The sequence below is a fragment of the Oryzias latipes genome, chromosome 20 (assembly GCF_053564925.1).
Source record: "Oryzias latipes strain Hd-rR chromosome 20, Olatipes_Hd-rR_3.1".
Classification (NCBI taxonomy): Eukaryota; Metazoa; Chordata; class Actinopteri; order Beloniformes; family Adrianichthyidae; genus Oryzias; species Oryzias latipes.
In genome coordinates this window covers 25,225,602-25,248,040 of record NC_136256.1, presented here as the reverse complement: position 1 = coordinate 25,248,040, position 22,439 = coordinate 25,225,602, and the positions used below count along the sequence as shown (strand labels likewise).

Genomic DNA, 22,439 nt, shown 5'->3' with positions numbered 1-22,439 from the left:
GGGGGGAGACATGTCCAACGGTAGAATAAAACTTCTGAAAGAATTGAAATTAAATCCGCGAGCGATTTACTCGTTGGAGCTGTAAAGAGTTCATTTGATAGGTTTTATCTCCATAGCAACCATTGTAGTTTTGGGTAGCCTGGGAGTGACGGACAGCTCTGTATCATTTTTAAAAGAATCTGCAAAAGTAATTTTTAGAATTTCCGTAGCAACTGAGGTTTTGTTAACCAAGCCCACATTCCTGATGTGTTCATATCGTATATTTTCAGTATGAGCCAACAATATTAAATTACATTTTCGCAATTCTGGCAAAGAATATACAATTAAGCTATTTTGATACGCCAACGCTGTTTAAGGTCTAAATACTTTAAAACAAGCAGCTTCCCAATACTCGAGTGAAATCTGAGTTTAAATTTGAAGACACTACAGGTTACTTTTTTTTTTGGGAGATTGTGGCCTCTTTCCAAGGTCAAAGGTCAAAGAAACTGTAGGTGTGGTTGTAAACTTCACCTGGTGGTGTGTGTGTGTAAATTTTTGAGGATTGCTGAAGTTTTTCATCTTGTCAAATTTCACACTTGTCACAACAGGGCCACCAAAACATAGATCCTGTGACCATTCCATAATTTTAGAACATCCTTTGGGTAAACAAGTGTTAAGGATTAATTAGTGAATTTTTAATTTTATATTTTGATGGTTTCTCCCAGTGTAATGTCTTTTTTTTTTGGGGTGGTGGGTGGGTGTTACTTACGGTCAGTTCATTTTCAGCTGGCGAGTTTGAGTATGTGGCAGAGGCAACATTTTTTGCTCAAAGGCGCAGTAAAGCAGAAGAAAGGGCAATTTGGTCCTTCCAGTCCAGAATAAAGAAGCAAACGTTCCCCAAAATTTTTTACTTTATTTAAACAAACAAAAAAGTGCAAGAACATTCCTGCAAGTGGCATCAACTTTGTCTTTTGTACCTGCTCTGGAATCTGGACAACAAAAAGCTTTAAAAAAAAATCCCAAAGAACCAGCATTCATTCATTCATTCATTCATTCATTCATTCATTCAGTCGTATCAATTGTGCATTATCTAAGGCAACATGGAGGGCCAACATTATTGTCTTACCCCACCTCCTGCGGCCAAAGCGTTCCCGGCTCTCCGGCTCGGTTGAAGGCAGCATGTTACTCAAAAAGTTAGGACAAAGCTTAAAAACAGGCAAGTACGTCACATTTCATCTCTGAAAGGTCCCCCAAAGCCTCCATTTAATTGGCCGCTTCACTTCATGTCCGTCCAATCAAAGTGCCCACATTCCAGTGTAAACATGATGCATGTCATCCCTTCATTGGCAGCTTCACTAAGTTCTTAGAGGAGTAGAAAAACAGGTTTGTTCACAACTTTTCTTTTTCCCCTTCAACAGATCACATCAGATATGTACAAATACCCAAATAGAAAGGTATTTACATTACAGTGTGTACAAGTACTTGTGTAAACTTGTACAGGGTCTCAAATCAGCATATCGTTTTTATCAAAGGAATTTGTTGGGATAAATGCTTGTTGGTTAAAAAATGCAGAATAGAGAAATCCGTGCAAACCAAACTCCAGCCAGCAGCGCCGTTTTCACATCTCGCCTGATTCGTCCAGGAAGTGACCATATTTGGTCAGCTCAGATGAGGAAACTGTTGTGTTGTGGGAAAAATGAGAGGCCGAACCCCCCCCCCCCCCCCCCCCCCCCCCCCCCCCCCAAATCACAATCTGAACCTTTGACTGTATGAGAACTGGACTGAGTGGCTCCTCCTCCATGGCTTTCCATTTGTCAGAATAACCATTCCTGCTCCGATAACGCTTTTAATAATACTTTTTCTGTAAGTTATTCAAGTTAAACCAACCAATCAAGATGGAACAAAGGTACGTTCGAAACCCTTTGACACATTTCCCCCGTACACCGCTTTCAAGTGGACGGGATGTGGACTTCCCACAAGCTCCCCCCTAATTGGACAGGGTGGTTGTCATGGAAACGACTCAGACATCGCCCGGCTCGAACAAGGGAACCATTGGAAACAAATGGTGTTCTTTTTGGCCATAAAACTTCACACATGGGATTTAGCATAACATAAAAACTAAAGGAGTGTTTGCTTTATATTTAACAGTTTCTGGGGTCATGGAATAGACCCAAGAAGTAGAACCAATGCTAAAAAGATCTGCTAAAACGTCACGGTTTGTTGTTTCACATAGGGTTCGTTTGGAACCACCCAAAGTGCTTTTATGCTACAAAAACATTCATGCGAAATTACAGACGGTTCTTCTATCATCATGCATTCACTCGCACAGATCCTTCAGGGCAAAGTTGGGGGGAATTCTTGGCTCAAGGGCACACGGATGCACAAAATCCAACAACGTTTGCCAAGGAAACAACTTCAGTTCATCTCACTGTGACGACACGTTCATGTCGTCGGCAAAGCATATTCAAGCAAACACTTTCAACGGAAAAGTCATCGTAAACGTGTATATGCGCACTTCGGGCTCCCGCGTTCAAAACTTTCACATTTATGCATCGCTACGCACGTTTCTAGGCCTGTTTTCGGGCTCTGCCCCTGAATCTTAAACCGGTTTGAACTTTGGCCAATCAGTAGGGACGCGTAGATGGCGTCCTTTTACGACGCCAAGTGATTCGTGTAACGAAGTAGGTGTGTAAAAGAAAAAGCCTGCAGCAAGATTCATGAAATGTGCCCCGCTTCGACATTTCGCACCGATCCTCTTCAAACAATAGGTGGCAGACAAGCGCTAGTGAAAAAAAAAAAAACAGAAGCAGCCCCTCCCTGCTTGTCCAGTGTGAACACCATTAGCGTAGCTTAATAGGAAGCTCCGCCCACAAGGTTCAAAGCTGCAGTTTATTAGAAATGAATGTCAAGATTCACATTAATAATCACCACTCTATTGACTTGTGTAGGCGCAAAATAATCATGTTAATCTTTAAATTTTCAGCTACATATTAGATTTTGTTTTAAAGAAAAGGAAAACACGAAAAAATGTGCTTTGATTGGTGCTCGTGGCTGAAGTTTAGTTTCTCCGTTTATTTCCAGCTCGGTTTTCATTGCAGGCCAAGAAGCAAATTTCCCAAAAGTGATCCTTTAATTGGCATAAATGCATCATCACAATGGACCTGAGGGATGCGCGTTTCCCTGCAACGAGGATCAGCGGGAGGCCAGCTCCTCCTGTGGCTCTGCAGCTTTCACAACCGGCACGTTGTAGTGCCGGTCGTCCTCGGTGACAAGGCACACGGTCTGCCAGTCGTCCTTATGGTCGTCTGGGTAGTAAGTGACAAACTCCTCTGTGTCTGCCTTGTAAAGTCTGAATACCTGAATGGTGCACTGCAGGGCGTAGCCCAGCAGGAACATCTCCACCTGGAGAAAGGAACAACAAAGCGGATTTAATTGCCGTTTTTGAGTAGAGCCACTACAAACTTTTCCGATGTTACATCAGCATAGAATTCGTGGGGTGTGATTGTTGGGGATTCACGGACGGAAAATAACAATTAGATCTTTCAATGTTTGGAACCTCCCCTCCATCACCTCGGGGCTGACCCCATCAGGTAGGACATCCCAGCTGAACAGGCACCAGCACGTTTTCACTGTTCTACTGATTACACATCCATGTCATGACGGCAAACGTCAGTTGTTTTTGTCAAAGATGCCCTAAGGTCTCAATCCTGCAAGTCTGGACAGCCGTCGAGAATCCTTTACGTCACATTGGGCTGTTCAGACGTCAACCAAAAGTACAGACCTGCTCCAGCCCGGCGGTGAGGCCCACGTGCCTGAGGTGGTTAGAGAGGAAGGACCGAGGACAGTCGGACGAGTCCCGGGCAAACAGCAGCCAGCAGAAGAGAGGAACGTCTTCATCCCCCCGCTGCATGCGGCCGTGCAGCTCCACCGCTCTGCCCAGCATCAGCAGCTTGAGCGCCTCCAGCAGCCCGAGCTCCTCCTCTCCGCATTGGAAGACTCGCTCGCAGAGCTGCTGCCGCTCTGCTGCCGAGGCGCAGTCCACCGCCGCCCGCCACTGATGGACCAAAACACCCCCAAAGAATCAGATTCAAAGCAGAGCCGGCATCTCCGACGTCTAAATGCGTCACTTTTACGACTCTGAATGTGCGTGTTTGAGCTCCACTGGGTAGTTCAGGACCCGGTGCTTCATTAATGCTTTTAGAAAACAGAAATCGTGTCACAAAAAGCAAGTTTTAAGTGATCTATAGCCACTTTAGTAAAGAAAATAGTGCCAAAAAGAAACACCAAAGAAGTGTTTGATCAGCCTGAAAAAAATCTTTGTGAAAATCTAAACAAAAATAATGTTTTTTTTACGTTCATCTCTTAAAAGAACTATAAAATGATTGACTGGATGCCAAAGAACAAAATAAAAAACCTAAAACAATTCAGAGTAAATGTGTAAAGCCAAAGTGTGAACAAAACAAGACTTTCACCACTACGAGCAGATAAACTCATAAAAACATGACGGCTATGAAAGCATGATGGGAATTTAAAGCCAGAAAAGTACAAAGAATTAAAGGGATAATTTTCAGTATTAAAGGTCACAGACAGGTTATTTTGGATTCGGTTTTAACTTTAACTTTTTAAAGAACTGTTTGTAGAGTTTGCTCATGTGAGAGATGAGCTTCAGAGTCTGAAATATTGTTTATTATGATGTAGAAATCTGCACAGATAATAAAAACGTGATTTGCATTTAAACACAGTTTCAAAGACGGCATAGACGAGATTAATTCAAGTACCATAAATCTTCACCCCAGACTTAATAAAATGAGCTAAAAAGTAATTATATTGAATTATGACAAACACCTATGATCTCTGTTGCTCTGCATGTTCAAGGTCAAAACCAGGATTGGACTTCCTTTGGGTCGTCTTTTTTTTCCCCTCATCTGCCATCAGCTGCTAATTTCCTCTCAGCTTCAGTTCTCAGAAACGTCAGAGCCAAATATTTGATTTTTTTTTTTGTTCCCAGCCTCAATCATCACACTTCCATTTGCTCAAGAACTTCTATAATTAAAAGGTTTTTATGAAAATCAGGGAAGTAAAAGGACACAGCGTCAAAACACGCTAATAAAAGACAAGTCTGGGTTTATTAAAGGAAAATTCTCCGATAAGCAGAAGCTACCAGTGGAAGGACTGACTTCAGCTCAGGACAAGAACTCGGATACCTGTTCCCAAAAATTTCCCAGAGATCTCAGATTTGTGATCTTCATAAATATCATATATGTTGTGTAGTAATTGTAGGGAGATTTGGAGGGATAGGGTTGTCCGAAATATTAAATAAAAACGTTTAGGTACTAACCGGCGGAGGGCTCGGCATCCCTTCTGTGCCGCGGAGCACATGTGCTTTTATTTAAGTGCTCTGAAGCACAGAATTTAAGTTATGACTTTGTTTTGACTGTTTTTTTTTTAAGTTATAAAACCGATGTTTTTGTTCCAACACTCCATTATGCACTTTAGAGTTGTATAATGACGCAAAAAGCCCCTATTAAAAGACGCTTCACTCGCGTTGATGGCATGAATGGTGGAAGAGCACGTCAACCAATGTGTGTTATTTCAGAGGAGGAGCAGCAGTACCGTTTTTCTCAGAAGCTCTAGATATCCTCTCAGCTGCTGGCTGGCGTCTCCTGTGACGTCTCCAGGAAACCTCCACTGGTTTATCAGGCCTTCCAGGGACTCCAGTTTCTCTGGAAGCTGAAGATTAGAATGAAAAATAAAACAATTACCTATAAATTAGTTTTAAACGGCAAACAAAGTCGTAGACAGACAGCTGGGGAAAAACAAAAAACAAAACACGAGTAGACGTTAAAGTTTAACAGACTCAACACTAATTTAACTTTATGAGTCAGACCTGAAGTTTTGACTCGTCAACAAAAATCCCTGAAGCCAATGTTCCAGTTTGTCTTGTAGGACAACTCTTCTGTGGGTGTTTTTTATAGTTTCTTTTCAAAGCCATCACCTCAGTCTTTGGTGGACATTAGTGGTGAAATTCTCCACCATAAAATCTGGTGTTTCTCCTTTTCCTTTGACCTGGATGGAAAAAGGTTTAAAGGGGAGGAAACGGGGGGAGATTCCAAATGTTTCTGCATTTCCTTCAAGCATGAGACATCTTTTTGATGAGTCCTTTATGTGTTTACGTAACACGTTTGCAGAGATTCTAAAATAAATGTGCAGCTTAATGGATAAATCCATAGAAGTTCCTTCAGTTTCTTGATAAAATAGTCTAAAATAGACAGTAAAATAAAGTTTTTAATTCATAGACTGTGCTCATTTGAATTAAATTTCATATAATCAGATCAACCAATTGTAAAAGTTTGATTTTATTTTATATTTTTTTTAGGAAAAAAACAGCTTCTTTTTTTTCCAAATGTATGACTGCAAAGAATTGTGGGAAATAGCTATTATCCTCTCTCCTCCTTTTTTTTTTTTTTTTTAACCAAACGTCTCAAACAAAGATCCAGTGCCTCCTGCAGTGGGCTAAAGGAGACAATATGAATCCTGAAACATCAGATCTCCTTCCCTTTGGTTTTTGCTGAAATTGAACATAAAGTGTGACAGGAGTTTCATCTCAACACTGATTCTTCCTCAAACAAAAGGAGTGTTGGAACAAACCCAGAGTTAGAGTGTTTATGTGTTAACGTTTAGTAAAAGAGCGCCACCATGTTCTAACAAAGTCTACACATGTAGTAAACGCGCCCTTTACTGCTCAGGAAATCCCAAAATGAATCACGGTTTACTCAAAAACAGATCTGAAGATGCAGAAACATTCCAGCATTTGTGATGGAGGTAAAATTCACGTTTACCGAAACTGGGTTTGATCAAAACTTCACATTTGACTGTAAAATACATTTTAGTTTGATAAACTTTATTAAATCTCTTGAGAATCTGCTTTATAACTGTGCTACTAAGCATGGATGAGGTAGTTTGTCTTCATCCTAAACCATGTTTACATCCACATGAGAATAAATGCATTCAAAATACATTTAGATCAGATCTCAACATATAAGACTGTGTTCTATAAAGATCTATTGGAAAAACGTTCCTAGAGCTCTTTTAATTATGATTATGCAGTTTTTAGCCAAAAATAAAAAAGAACGTGTCATTTTCTAGTACATACTTTCTGCAGAGCGACAATAGTTCATCAAAAATTCGCCTCCCAGTTGCGGGTGGAAGCCTCTGCTTAGTTCCCATGATCCCTTTGTTTACTCTCTCTCCCGCTCGCCCCTCATACTTCAACTTAATGTTAGCAGTGCAGCAATATCGCAGTCATATCAGTTCTGATCCAGATTCCAGCTCAGAGGACAAAGACGTTCATGGATCTATTGTCTGCAAGTGGATGCATCGGAATGGAGCGGAGCAGGGAGCCTGTGGCCTCACGACTGTGGCCTGTATGTAAAAACTACAAGCATTTCTTTCTTTGCTCCTGATTCACAACAATCCGAATAAAGAAATACTCAGAAATGTTATTTTAAGCTCAACTGTCTTTATATACGTCCTCCTTCAACACAAAAATGCAACAAGAACATTTACATTGGAGTGGGTCTATAGACTGTTGTAGTTATGAATCGCGCCCAGCAAGCCAAACCTTTCAGTTTTCTTCTACTTTATCAGTTTCACAACAAGCGTAACGAACTGATAGTTGACCTGTTGCTCCCAGATAAGTGAATGATGGTATACGGCGTATACTTTTATCGTTTTACTACCTTCTCAGAAGGCGCTGTGCAGTCCCATTTACCCATTCACACACTGATGATGACAGAAATTCTTCATTTTTGATTGGGACCATTACCCAGCATGCCCGACGAGAGCATTTACCATGGTGGCGTCGTCCTCTTGCAGCCAGGCGGGCAGGTGGGTGCTTTGGGACAACACCTGGAACAGCGTGGCTCTGAGGGCGCAGTAGTTGTCGCCCCTCACTCTCCTCAAGCTGCTGAACTTCTGGGACATCTCTTTGTATCCCTGCAGCAGAACAGAAATCACAACGTAAGCCCCCAAGTTCCATCTGAAGCCCCCTCCAAGCAGCTAAAAAGGCGCCGCCGACCTTTTTAATGAGCGCACTTTTGGCGGTGTTCCCCTTCCATTCCCTCTCGCTGTAGAACAAGACGTCCACAGCCGGAGACAGGCTGCACCGCTCCTCCAACTTAAAAACTGAACAGAGCAGAGGTGGTTACCCGATGAACGGAGTCCACGTTTGCCTGACCTCCGTTTTAAGATCTTTACTTTCTAAATCCGATGATCCCACGGAGGAAGACAGCTCTTCGGCTCCTCTGTAAAGGTCTTCCTCACTAAAAAGGGAGATAAAAACAACATGGCAGAAAGAGCGCTAATTTTTAACCATTTAATTAATAAAAAAATGTTATCCAACAATAATCTCTAGGTTTACAAGCTCCATTAGACTTTTACATACGTTGTAGCTTGAATTCTAATAGGAGACACAGAAATATTCATAAAAAATATTTAAACATAATAATTACACTTAAACAGACCAGAAATAAGGTCACGCTCCATAAATATACATTAACCAAATGATCTTTATTTAGAAAATTAAATATATATTCATAACGTTTGACGTAATTTCTTCAAATTTCTTTAAAGGCAAAAATCAACTTTAATGAACATTTTTTTAAAATGTAAGAATCCATATTTTTATTAACAAGTTTTATTCTTACTTTGATTCACTAGTTAAGAAAATTCTTCTTTCTTAAACAACAAAAATTGGTTTAGGAATTAAAATTTGACAAATAATTCAACATTTAATTGAAATTTGCTTACTTAAAAAAGTCTAATTTAGACATCAAATCACTCTTAGTCTAAAAAAAGCGTATAAATTATCTCCATTTAATGTTTAGGCTGAAATTACTTAAAATAAAATTCAATTAAGAGAGACATTTATTTTCTTTAATCTGCTTTTTATTCTATTTCTTTCTGTATTGTCTGCCAGCTTTAAATAAAATTGTCCCTGTATCTCTTTATCCTGTGTACAAAGGCTTTATTCTATTCTATATGATCTTAAAACATTTTGATCTTGGATTAAAAAAAGTTGTTGCTACTTAAAGATAATAAACATATTTAAAAAAAAAAAAAAAAAGTTTTCATTTGGTTTTAAACCCCAAAATCTAAATCATTTATCTATCCAGAAAATACAAATAAGGGAAAAAAATCATCTGTGGCAAAAGGCGAGACCTTTTGAGAAAAAGGAAAAAGTGACACTCAGCCATAAACAATCACAATAAAACAGCAATGATCATTAAAATAATTCAGATCATTAAATTATTAAAATAATTAGAATAATAAAACTGGGTTACAGAAACATAATCAGTAAGATTCCTTTTAAAATGTGTCTTTGACATAAAAGTGTCCAGTCTAACACTTTTATTTTGAAAGGGTTTACAGCCTTTAAAGTCTCTCTTTTTGTTCTGTTTGTGAAAACTTGCTCATAAAATAAATGCTGACATTCAGATTTGGAGTCGGTCCAAACAAACCCTTTAAATCTGCGTCACCTTTATTTGTCTTAAAAACGCTGACAATAAGAGTTTAAAATAAACGAAAAGGTCCACGCTGACGTAAGAAGGTCAGATGCATCAGGTGACAAATCCTTACGGCGGCGTTTTTTCTTTTTCCTTTAGCAAAAAGCAGAATAATCCTGATCTGACAAGACAAATGGATAAATAGAGCAGAATTTAAAGAGAAAACTGCTGATGAATAAACAAACAAGTTGATGGAGGTTTCTGCTGAATTATTAAACCACAGGTGCGTCTGATGAGGCATCGTGTTGCATAACTGAAGCCCTTGAGGCTTCACAACAAAAATAAATGATTTTTTTAATGTTAGCTAAATTTTCTGTTACCTTATTGAGAAATACTCCACATTTAAGTTCAATTCAACTTTATCTCTATAGCATTTGTCACGTTACAGAGCATCTCAAAGTGCTTCCCGTAATAAAACAATATATTAGTTAGATTAAAAATGGCTAAAATAGCAAATATAGTAAAAATACTACTACTACTACTAATAATAAATAAATAAACACATAAAAAACCCAACACATACACGTCCCACCAGTACAATAAAAGTAAATCGACTAATTACTTTAGTGTGAGAAAACATCACACTATGGTGTGAATAAGTAACCTATGGATCTGCTGCTTTAAAAAGTCTATTTGTGCTTAAATTGAATCACTTTTATTCAAAACATCTGATGAATCAAGAAACTCATCAAACCAGGAGCAGGTTAGGTTATCCCTCTAAGTTGCCATGGTGATATGGCAGCTTTGGTGTCACAGGTGAAGCTAAAGTTCGCCGCTTATCTTATGTTTCAGTGCCTGCATCTGACGTCTGTGAATGAAAAAAGAAATGAAAACACGATACCTGCTTCCCAGGTCAGCCTCTTTCTCTGCAGCAGGTCCAGCTTCAGCCTTGCTGTGGGAGCTTCCCTCCAGCTGCTCTTCGTCGGCGGTCACCTCCTCCTGAGGCTCAGCCTGACCATGCTCCGTCTCCTCGTCTTCCTCTTGGATTTCTTCATCCTTCTCCGCTTCGAGAACGCCTTCATCCGGCGCCTCGAGGGGCTCTTCCTCCTCGGCATCCTGTTTGCTCTTCTCTGAGGAAACCTCTTGGTCCGAGCACGCAGAGCTGGAACACTCTGGATGTGGCTGTGTATCCTGACCAGACTTTGAGCTGCAGGTAGAAAGTATTTTTGTCAATAAAAACATTCAAACACAACGGTTTGATATAAAATATGCATAAAAGTATGCATTCAAGACCTAATATATAAAATGTGCAACATAAATAAATGTTTAGGCTGACATAAATGTGAAGAAAACACATTTGTGAGGCAACCCCGCCCCCTAGTGGCCAGATTAGGTGATGAAAACACGAGCAGGTCACATAAACAAGTGTCCTGTTTCAACACGATCTCTGGGAAACCCGGACCTGTCCTTGGAATCTGTGGGAGATGTGGCCTCCAGCTCCTTCACCGAGTGAAGGTCCTCCTCCTGTTTCTCCTTGTCCTCCTCCTCCTCCTCATCGCCCGAACCAAAACAGATCTGAGAGACGTTATGGCTTTTCACATCCTCAGAAGCGTCGTCCTCCCCGCGCACTGAAGCGCAGCCGGTGTTCAAATCTTCTGAAGGAGTGCTGAAACAGAACGGTAGTCATTCTCTTAACTCAAAAAAGCCACAAATACAACAGAAAAACTGAGTTTTACAGGAAAAGCAAAGTAAGTAATGGCCACTAAATATTTTTTAATTTTCTTTTCCCTTTTAGTTTTCTTTCCAGAGGAAGACCTGGATCAGTTTATTAAATTGATTTTTTTCCCCATTTTAACCTTTTCCTTCTTGTGTTTTGATCTGATGGGTGTGTGGAGCAGTGGACTCCCATATAATTTTCCTCTGGATCTATGAATTATCCATCATCTATTATCATTAAGGCACAAAAGAAAAACTTTGAAAAACATTTTTCATAAAGGTTTCTTGAATATAGTGGTCCTTCGCAATAACAGTTCAGTTTATGTGGTCTCGCAGATTTTTTGGGGGTAAAGATTCTTCAATTTTTTGTACAGCACATTGTGTGCTGCCTCCCGATTGGCTGTAGACCATGTCAATCAATATCCTCTGTCTGCTGTTTGCCAAATCTACACAAGTCTTTAATAGCAATCAGATCTTTGTTTGTCCATTCTATAAAACTGGACTTAATTTCCTGAAAAGGTTTGAACTTTGAGAGTTCAAACGAGCGAAAATTGTGAAATAAAAAATAAAAATGTTCACGATTGTCAGAGTTTTACTCAGGATATCCTGATCAGGCTGGATCGTGCAGTTTCAGACTCAGATGTTGAATCCTGATCAGCGTTCTGATGTGTATTTTATTCTTATTATTATCATCAGAGCTGTATATTTCAAGCTTAATTGTTACGAATAAATACTCTACTGGGTATCGTGAACGAATCACGACATTGATTGCTGTGAAGCGTAACAGAAATCGACACTAGTTTGAGCAGGAAGTGCACAAAAACGATTCGGTAAAGTTAGCAAAATATTCAGATTCAGATTTCTGGGCTAAGTTACTATTCTAATAAATGTTTAAAACTGAAAGCAGGTTTCTCTATTGGTTTGTCTTAATGTAAATAATGAGCATTTAAAATTAAACTTTTTTTTTAAATTTATTCTTTTAGTGAGAATTTAACATAGATGGCTTCCAAGGGGCTGTCCACAAAGTGCGAGCTCTGGGGAAAATTAATAGAAAGTCCTTTTTCCAGAAATTTATAATGCCGATATGAATCACATCTGATAAAAAAGGGTTGAATAATACTAAAGCTACAGTCACCAAATTTTATCCCATGAGTAATTATCATCTAATAATTTAATTTAGTTTTTATATTTTTTTATTTGTTACAGAAGTATTTGATCTGGACATCCCTAGCCTTCAAATATTAGGGCGGGTTGATAAAAAAATAAATTAATCGATCTGAATCCAAGCCTAATAAATCAATAGTCAATCCACAAAAGTAGATCTCTCATACCTTTTAAGAAAACTTTTTTAAAGCAACCTTTTGTGGTCTAAAGGAGAGTTTTTTTGACTAAATCATCTGGAAGTGATGAAAACAGTGATAGCGCGAGCTCCCCCTAGTGGCCAAACTGAAACGCACTGCAGGAGAGGCAGAACATAATCTACACATTTTTGTTGGAGTTTCTCCGTTTGAGAAATCATGCAACACTGCATGGTGTTAATAATCTTATTAGTTTATTTCACTAATATATTTGACAGTATGTGAACTGTATCAGATGAATATGAACATATTCAAAACATATATAAATGATTACCGGTAATGTATTTCTATACAAATATGTCTAGAAGTGTAAATTCAAAATTGAATCAAATTGAGTGGATTGAAGTAATAAGTGTTGAAAGTTGAAATTGTGAATCAGGAAGTGATTGGCCCCATCAAATATCCACAATTTCTATAGAAAATCAAGATGACTACTTTGTGGATCTCATCTACAGCGGGTTATTTCTAGGACCTGTAATAAACGAGGGGACACTGTTAAACAAAACAAAAGGTCTGTCAGCATTTTCTTTCTGGTTTACTTACTTATATATCAATATTATTTATAAACTTTTGAGTTTAAAGTTAAACCACAGCTTTAGATTAGATTTTTTAGATTATGAGTACAGTGATCCCTCGCTATAACGCGGTTTACTTTTCACGGTTTCGCTACCTCACGGATTTGCATGGTGCATTGTGTTCTGCATTCTGATTGGCTAAAAAGTCACTCTGCTTCTTCTCTACCTGTGCGTCAATAACGTTGCAGTTTAATATGTACATGTATGTAAAACAGCTTGCCAAATTTACATTACGTTCGTGTAAATTCTCTTGATGGTGGCATGTCGGTGTTTAAGGATCTTTTTGTAAAGCAGAAAAAAGAGCGACAACAACTATCTATCACTATGTTCTTCTCCTGAACAAACACAGCTGCACCGCGGGCTTCAAAAGAAGAAAACACTGCAGAGCGGAGTCAGGATGCAGCGGCTCAAGAGCAGTGAAATACACCTGGGTCACTGTTTGTCCCACTGTACTTTGTATCTTTTTCATAATCATTTTACATTTTCTCCCGTTTAATCCAATACTTGGGTCGCGGTGGGTGGGGCTAATCTCCGCGATTTGAAGCCTTCTGTTCACATTGATGATTAAAATTATTATTTGACAGTACAGTACAGAAGTTATTTGTTGAAAAAACATTTCTAAAGTACTTTTATTTGTGAAACAAATGCTTGAGCCTGTTTGTTCTTTCTTTTCAACGTATAATAGAGTATTTAATTGTACAATAATTGCATAAAAAATAGAGGTTTCTACTTCACGGATTTTGTCTATCACGGGGTCTTTTTGGAACGTTACCCCCGCGAAAAACAAGGGTTTACTGTACATCAATAATCAAATGTTTTCTGGGGATTTATTTGGATGCTTTCAATGGAAAAACCTTGATTTTCTCCACTTCCTTTAAGTAGGATGGCTTTGATCAGTTACCGTGACCCCTCGGTTCTAGTATAGAGAGGGTGCCCACGTGTAAAGCCAGTGGGCTGGGTCTGAATGTACGGTAAAAGCGAGTGCCGCTGACACGTTTTACCGGCTTACCAGCTCAGAGTGTCTGGCGCTGTCTCCTCTGTGGCTGCAGAGATGGACGCCGCCCCACCAGCGGCTGCGGTGGGCTGACAGCTTGGCACGGACGATCCTTCATCACTTTGAGCAGACTCCTCCGACGGCTTGGCTGCGGAAGCGATAACCTCTTTGGAGACTTCATCAACAGTGGCGTTCGCTGCGGTGGGCTCTGGCGTGGCTTTCTCAGGAAGTGAAGGGATCACGACGGCGTTTGGGGTTTCATCCTGCACCAACGTCAGCTCCTCTTTTTTTGGTTCTGCGTTTAAGGCTACAATACCCGCAGCATCCGTTGTGGGGGGGTCTTTCTGCTGCGAGTTTAAAGTGCACTGTAGATTTTCAGCTCGGTCTCCTTCAGCAGGGATGACCTTGGTTTCCTCGTCTTGTGCTGGGGTGGAGTTTTCGGGCATTTTGCTGGGAGAAGGCGCCGCTTCCTGAAGGCCTTTGTTCTGAAAGGGTCCGTTTTCCTGAGTGTTGTTGGGCTCCGTGTCTTCATTGTCAGGACACTGCTGCACAGGCACTTTGCTGGCCTCTTCTTCTGGAGATTGGCTGAGGAACAAACACGCATGACAACGGCTATAGCACAACAACAACAGGTGACACCAAGATGCACCAGGAAAAGTCTGAAAACTATTTCTGCTTTCATTTTTAAAGCTGGTATGCGAGATCTCTTCTTCCGTTTCTGCCTCTCACCTTCTTTCATCACTTCCTTCTGGACCACAAGCACCGGTTTTCTTGACGCTGTTGCTCATGGCCTTTGACTCATCGCTCAGCAAACCACTTTTTTCCTCTGCCGTGGCACAGGGACTGTCAGCACGGCAACAGCTGTTCCCCATTTGCCGCTTCCCCCGCTTGTGTGGGACAAACCAAAAAATGGCCACAAGCGACCAGACAGAGCCGCTAAAGCCCCAAGAGTTCAGTTATCCATGGTGAGGAAGATCACGCTCTGTACCGGGCAGCGACCATGTCCACAAATGACCACAATGTAGATACCTGGAAGCAGAAAATGCATCTATTACTGACAGACTAAAACACAAGCAGAGGATGGAAAATGACCCCCCCCCCCTTTTTTTGTATATTTAAAGTCCCGCTCCGATCATCTTCTGATCTATTTTCAAAGCGTTCCCACGACCACCAGTGTGTGACTGTGTGTGTGAATGTGTGTGTGACTGGGTGAATGGGTCTGTGACTGTAAAGCGCTTTGTCCTTGTAGGAAGAAAGGCGCTATACAAGTATACGCCATTTACCATTTACGATTATCCAAAAATCTGTGTTGTTTTCTAGGACAGTGTTTTTCAACCAGTGTGCCGAGATGGTCAAGTGTGCCGTGGGACATTGCCCTCATTAAATGATCTAAAAACATTTTCCATCTCCAGGATATCAGCCCTGTGTTCATCCAAACAGGCCCTGATAAAAACACCAAGTGGTTAATAATATGAAACATCGCAAAATACTTTTTTCTTTGTGTTTATTTGATTCTATTAAAGACATTTTGATAAGGATGATTGTAGCGCGATTTAGCCGTAGCGTCAGCTGTTTTTGGAAAAGTCCCGCCCCTTTAACTGTCTCCACCAATCATTCTTGGAGGCTTAATCACATGTCATCAGTCTGACCAATCAGAAGTGGTTAAAGTCTTCACTTCCTTGTTCTGATTTAGCTCATAAGTCTCTCAGTTCCAACAAAAATACCAGCTAAAGCTCATCTTTAGCGGTGTAGCTTTCCACAAAATCCTGTATCAGAGCGTGGAACAAGTGAACAAAACAATGAAGCTCAGAGAAAAGATCTCCGGCCATTATCAAACCACATCTCCCATGATGCATTTGGTTTAAGTGGCTGCCTCAGCGTACAATGAGTCTTCGTTGTTTAACGTCTTGAAACAACAACGAACACACAAACAGTTTTTAGATCTTCTAACTCAGTGTTTTTCAACCTTTTCTGAGCCACGGCACACTTTAACCTTAAAAAAAAATCCTGCAGCACACCAGTATCCAAAAATTAAAAAAAAAGGAGAAACTCATAGTCTGTATTGATCTACAGCCCCTCCACAATCTCACATGCATTTTTGAGATAATTGTTACAGAAAAAGATGGAAGTTGCAGCTGTTTTTTTCTAAAAGATGCAATAAAAGTTAAGTTAGAAGATTTAAAAACAGTTTGTTGTGTGTTCGTTGGTTTCAAGACGTTTAACAACAGATCTCCTTGTGCGCTGTCACTCTCACAACCCAATGCATCATGGGAGATGTAGTGCATAAAACGGCAAAAGATCGGTTTTCAGAGCTTCCTTGTTTTGTTCTCTTGTTCCACGGTCTGGTACCGGATTCTGTGGAAAGCTACACAGCTAAAGACGAGCATTAGCTGGTATTTTTGTTAGAACTGAGAGACTTTACGAGCTAAATCGGGACAAGGAAGTGAAGACTTTAAGCACTTCTGATTGGTCAGACCGATGACATGTGATTAAGCCCCCCAGGGATGATTGGTGGAGACAGTTAAAGGGACAGGACTTTTCCAAAATACAGCTGAAGGTGCAGCTGAATCGCGTAATTCTTATCAAAATGTCTTTAATAAAATAAAATAAATGCAAAGAAAAAGTATTTTATGATCTTTCATATTCCTAACTCCTCAGTGTTTTATCAGGGCCTGTTTGGATGAACAAAGAGCTGAAATCCTGGAGATGGGAAATGTTTTTTGATCAGTTAATGAGGACAATCTCCCACGGCACACTAGTGTGCCACGGCACACTGGTTGAAAAACACTGTTCTAACTTAACTTTTATTACATTTATTAGAAAAAACAGCTGCACCTTCCAGCTTTTTCTGCCACAATTATCACAAAAATGCATGTGAGATTGTGGACGTACTGTAGATCAATACAGACTATGAGTTTCTCCTTTTTTTTAATTTTTGGATGCTGGTGTGCCGCGGGATTTTTTGTCAAGGTTAAAGTGTGCCGTGGCTCAAAAAAGGTTGAAAAACACTGTTCTAGGACATAGTTTCTGCAGAGCGGCAGGAGTTCATCAGAGATTCACCTCTGAGTTGTGGGCGTGGGACAACCCCGCTACCCCTCCCTGTTGCTGAGAGCTCTCTGTTTACATGCTCTGCTGCTAGCCCCTCACAACGTTAACCTAGCATTGACGGTAAAACAAAAATGGCGAGGAATGTCGGAGCTTTCCAGCCGTACAGGTTTGAGCCAGATTCCAGCTCAGATGAGGAAAACAAAAGACGTCCGTGGATCTATTTGTGGAATGGGGCGGGGCAGGAAGCTTGTGGCCGGCGCCAGCGTATTTTCTATGTGACTCATACGATCTTTTTCGTCTGATGCACAACGATTGAAACAAACTCAGAACTGCAAATTTAAGCTTCGTTATCTCCTCCATCAGAAAAATGCTACAAGAACATGTTAAAAAAACATGATTCTCATCCGAGTGGGTCTTTAAATACAATATTCTATTTTCTTCTTCAGCAGATCAGAATGCTTCATGAAACTTGCTTCACGTTGACAGAAATAATCAACCCGTCCTCTCGCAAATTTTAAAAGATGGTTGGGTATGAAGTCAACGCCCGTTGTAGCCATTTTTGACGTTTATGAGGCCTTGACCTTTGACCTCTCCCAAAATTCATCGCACACTAGCATATTTGTGAATCTGAAGCTGGGAAAAACGACTTCAACTACTAACAAACAAAAAAATGTGCAGCACAGATCCATGAAACTGAAGTGTACTGGCCTTATTTGACAAAGTTGTTCAAAGCATGGCATCCACACTTTAAATATCCACACATTCAAAACACGCGTGGCTAGAGAGCCTTAAGTGGACACAGAGATCAATCACATTCATTCAACTTCTGCTGAGTATAAATCTCACTTTGGACCAAACTATTGACAATTGAAAAAAAGAAAAAAGCACCAAAAAACTGGATTTGGGGCTGAACTGTTGGACAGATTCATCATATGACTATAGAGGAGACAATAAATTTCAATTGTGTTCAAAATAAATGACTTGAGATGGACTAATGTTAAATGTGTTATGTTTGAAAACAGCTTTAATAGTTTTATGCAGTGAGACTTTAGGAGATTCGAATAATCAAGGAAACAGGAGTTACCTAGTTACCTAATCCTATTTAAATGTTTAACTTCAAATTAAAACGTTTAAGTAAAATCAATGTTAACTGTCCGCTTTAATCTCAACATATTGGTTTTATTTTACAAAAAGAGGGCAAGTAGATAAAAAAAATGCAGTAATAACTTAACTTAAGTGAATCCTAATATTATGTTATGAATGAAATGCAAGGAAGTATTTTACATTTTAAGGGCAGCAAATTTTAAAAACATAAAACTGTATTGTTAAAAAATGAACGTACCTTTATTCAATTTAAAGTCAAACTCTCAAAAGTTGAACCCTCGAAGCTCCTCTTGTTTCACTTTTGTGGAGCAGGTTAGCCTCTTAGCCTGGCAGCTAGCTGCAGCAAACTTAACGCACAAACGTGCGTTTCTCCGGAGCGACTGCCGTGCGGGGAACTCGATGCCGCCGCATGTAGTGCGTTCCAGCAACACCTCAATGTGGACTCCCGCAGCACAACGGCGCACAGAACGCGAAATTTCAACGAGCTTCCCGCGAAACATCTGTACGCGGACCCTTTAGCTTAGCAGGAGCAGCAGGTCACGGTTCGGTCCGAGGGTGACGTCATACTGATGTGCGACTGAACTTGTGCCACGTTCAGGTGCGCCTCGTAAAAGAGCTGCCAAGTAAATCACAATACGATGTTTCGCGTTCAAAATCAAAACTATAAACTATACTCGTATATGCTTGATTTAATCTGTACATATCTAATTTAGCCTTACATTGTGGGGAATATTTTTTGTATACATTCATTTGTAAAATCGTTTATATATATATATATATATATATATATATATATATACTTAAAAACTTTGCTAAAACCTTTTTGAAGCTCTACAGTTGTATAAAAAATATTTTATCAATAACTTAGTTCCCGTTATATGCTCTAAAATAAGTTACAAATTTTCTCGATAGAAAACCTACTCTTTAAATTAGCAGTTGGTTTGCATTTATAAAAAAAAAGCTAAAAATAAATATGTAAATATGTAAATTACATATTTATTTTTAAGAAAAGGTGAAAATAAAAACTTTCCCCATTTTTAGAACAATAGGTTACAACCAAACCTCGTGTCGCAATTTCAGCATTAGAACTTAAATACCCCGCTGTTTTTACACACCTTCTGTTTTGGATCAAAACAGATATTTATGATCAAAAACATTATTTACAAACCATAAAATGAAAAAGTAATCTTTCATAAATTATACACATTTCTGTTTGTGAAAGAAAAATGTTCCAGCAAGACTTTTAGTCTGTAAATAGATTTAAAACATGCTGCTCATGCGGTCGATGTTCCCGAGCTCGTGGATGTGATCCATCAGCTCCTGCGGCAGTCCCAGCTCTGATGCTAAATCCATACAGCACTGCAGGAGCAGGTGTAGACCTTCACCTGGGCTGGAGGAACAGCTGGTGGACCCAGAGCGGATCTTTTGGTTTTGGTGAGGGTTGTCCACATCCATATTTTCATCTCTCTTGTTACAACACGGTCCACTTCCTCCATCTCTGCAGAGGGAGGGATCCTCCTGCTCCACATCGAGAGCGTCCATGCTTTCCGAAACGTCACTCACACTCGGAGGGGGATTTTCCAAAGCCTTCCTGATGTCCTCCATGATCTGGGTTTCGTGTTCTGTAACCCGCTGCAGGAGGTCGGTCACAGGGGTGGGAACTGGTCTTTCTGGATGCTGGATCTGGCACCAGCACCAGACCGCCCTGTGGCGGGGAGACACAGAGGGAGCCGTGATGCACATAGAAAAGACTGGAGCGGCCGTCTGACGGACAGAAAAGCGCATTCAATAAACCATCACAACAAAGGAAGTCAGGATGTTTCTGCACAAAAACCCTGTGAGGGATTCTTTAGTCAAAGAGGAACAAAAGTGAAGTGATGATGACGTCAAAACACTTAAATGACCTTCATCGGACAGTGAAGGTCAGAGCTTCCCTACTTCCTTTACAACTAGTCAGGATAAAATGATTGACTTTACTTTAAAATATCAAGTTATAAATCATTAAATCATTCATAATTCACCCCTAAACAATCAGGAAACAGATTACAACTATGCTAAATGTCACAAACACATCATTTTTTACACTTTTTTTTAACCAAGAAAAAGCTAAACTGAGTGTAGTAAAATCTTGAAATTAGTGTATTTTAAACATGTATAAAGATTAGCAGTAAAACGTTATTTTTTTCAGTTAAATCTCCCCAAGTAACGCTTTAGAAACAGCAGTGCTAGCCACACTTTTTAAATTGTGATTATTATTGGAACTAAGACTTGTTGACCTTTTTTAATCCAATTATTTATTATTAAAAATTACTCATTAGCCGAGAAGAGTGTAAAGATTAAATCCCACTACACCTATAACATTTGAAAATTTCTGAAACTGAAAAGACAATCTGTTTTTTAACGTTTGTAAAGCAGATTTGATTAAAAAACATTAAATAGAAAATAGGGCAAACCAGCTTTTTTTTAATCTATAGCAGAATGTCTATTAGGTTTAGGACAAACAGAGCACAATATGGATCCATATTTCCTATTTTAAATCAGTGTTTCAAATAAAATGAAGGAAAAACTGTTTTGAAATTTCAAAATATAAGTGAAAAGAGCAGAATTTATAGTTTTTCTTTGGTCAGACTGCATCATTTACGCTATAAATCAGCTACTTTTACTCAGTACTTGAGTTGCTGTTTTTAACCTAATTTTCAAATTTACTTAAGTGGAAACTGGAATTACTACTTGTTACTTCTACTCTGTTAGTACTTGGGAGCAAGGCTACTCTTACTTGAGTGGGAATTGAGCATAATCTATAGCTTTCAGTGACATGTCAGGTGAATTTTACCCCAGAATTCCTCGCAGTCGACCCACAGCTACAGTCTGGGCTGCTCCTTCCTTGAACCCCAAGTTAAACCCGACCTGAAGAGAGGCTTCCTCCCCGGCATCAACTCCATCCACATATCCGTCCTGTTCGGAAGAAAAGAAGTCAATAAAGTAATAATAAATAAATAAATAAACGCCAATAATATGCTAACTTTTTTTTTTTTTTTTTTACCATGACGCGTTTCTTCATGTTGGAGGTCCACTCTTTGCTCTGTAAATGAAGCTCGTCTGCGTTTTCGTCGAACACATCTTCACTATTAAGCGACGCGGATTTCACCCAAGACATCATGAGCGAAAACGGACGGCAGGTTTCTGCGACAAACGTTTACTTTTGAGTGGAACTGGACTGAAAACGAGCAACGCTTACAGACATTTTAGCCGCCTCTGCGCCTGCTGCTAGCTAACGCGGTGACATCATCAACCTGCGACGTAGCCTCAAAAATGTTAAATATTAAGAGGAACATTAAAAAGAAAATATTCTTATTGAAATGTTATATTATATTCAATCAAAGTTTGTAAAAATATTATTTTTATTTAAACATGTAATTTAAGAAAAAAATGTATTTTACAACAATGCTGGTGTTCATATTGACGTTTAATCTAATTTAATTTGAATTTCTACTTAATGTTTATTTGCTTATTTGATTTGTCGTTTTCTTGCATATTCCAAAGAATGACAAAAAACATTGATGACAACAGAAAAAAAAGGAAAAAGATGGTTTAAATTCAGACTGCATATGTGCTCTACACATGTTAATTATTATAGATAAAATATTGTCATTTTTTATTGGGAGAAGAGATTTAATTACATTTTGAACAATTTTTGTTCAATATTTTTTGTTAATTTTTATTAATAATATAATCTCTGTAGACAAGCCTGGATTAATTTGTTTAAATGTTGCACACATAACTCCACACTTAGCTAAAACTACTAATTGTAGTATTAATTAGTCTATGCTGCAATTAAGGCCGTATACTTGAAGTTTAATTTTTATACATCATCTATAAATTGTAAACTTAAAATGTCCCAATTAAGTCTGAAAAAGTATTTAGCACATGTACATAGACTATAGTATATTTGCTGTATGTATGCTTATACTTATGTATACCCAATAAAATATGCACTGTTGTAACTATGTAGTTTGTCCTCTTTTGGTGAATAGCAGGTCTGTTCAAAGGCCTGTTTAAGTTAGATTAGTCCTGTCTTGGTGCAATCAGTGACGCCTCCAGAAAATTTTCATGGGGATGGCCGGTAGGGGACAACTTTAATCTTACTTTAATCTTAGGGTGG

The 22,439-nt window shown here is 39.3% G+C and overlaps 2 protein-coding genes across 3 annotated transcripts; both read right to left on the bottom strand.

Moving 5' to 3' along the window:
- Positions 1-872: 872 nt before the first annotated feature.
- Positions 873-18,876, bottom strand: LOC101164686 (uncharacterized). Of its 2 annotated transcripts, none has more exons than XM_078938601.1 (11): positions 18,516-18,876; positions 14,855-15,154; positions 14,141-14,710; positions 10,900-11,148; positions 10,384-10,689; positions 8,236-8,300; positions 8,057-8,163; positions 7,831-7,974; positions 5,593-5,709; positions 3,761-4,033; positions 873-3,381 (listed from the first exon to the last, which is right to left on the bottom strand). In XM_078938601.1, exons 2-11 carry the CDS (start codon positions 14,995-14,997, stop codon positions 3,172-3,174), a joined length of 2,184 nt encoding a protein of 727 aa, XP_078794727.1. In that variant the 5' UTR covers positions 14,998-15,154; positions 18,516-18,876; the 3' UTR covers positions 873-3,171. The 2 variants fall into 2 exon arrangements, with proteins under 2 accessions (XP_078794727.1, XP_004081364.1); XM_004081316.4 differs by having other exon boundaries at positions 10,945-11,148.
- A 383-nt stretch (positions 18,877-19,259) lies between these two features.
- On the bottom strand, positions 19,260-21,570 carry otulina (OTU deubiquitinase with linear linkage specificity a). Its single transcript, XM_004081145.5, has 3 exons — positions 21,321-21,570; positions 21,111-21,232; positions 19,260-19,982 (listed from the first exon to the last, which is right to left on the bottom strand). Exons 1-3 carry the CDS (start codon positions 21,435-21,437, stop codon positions 19,538-19,540), a joined length of 684 nt encoding a protein of 227 aa, XP_004081193.1. The 5' UTR covers positions 21,438-21,570; the 3' UTR covers positions 19,260-19,537.
- Positions 21,571-22,439: the final 869 nt, after the last annotated feature.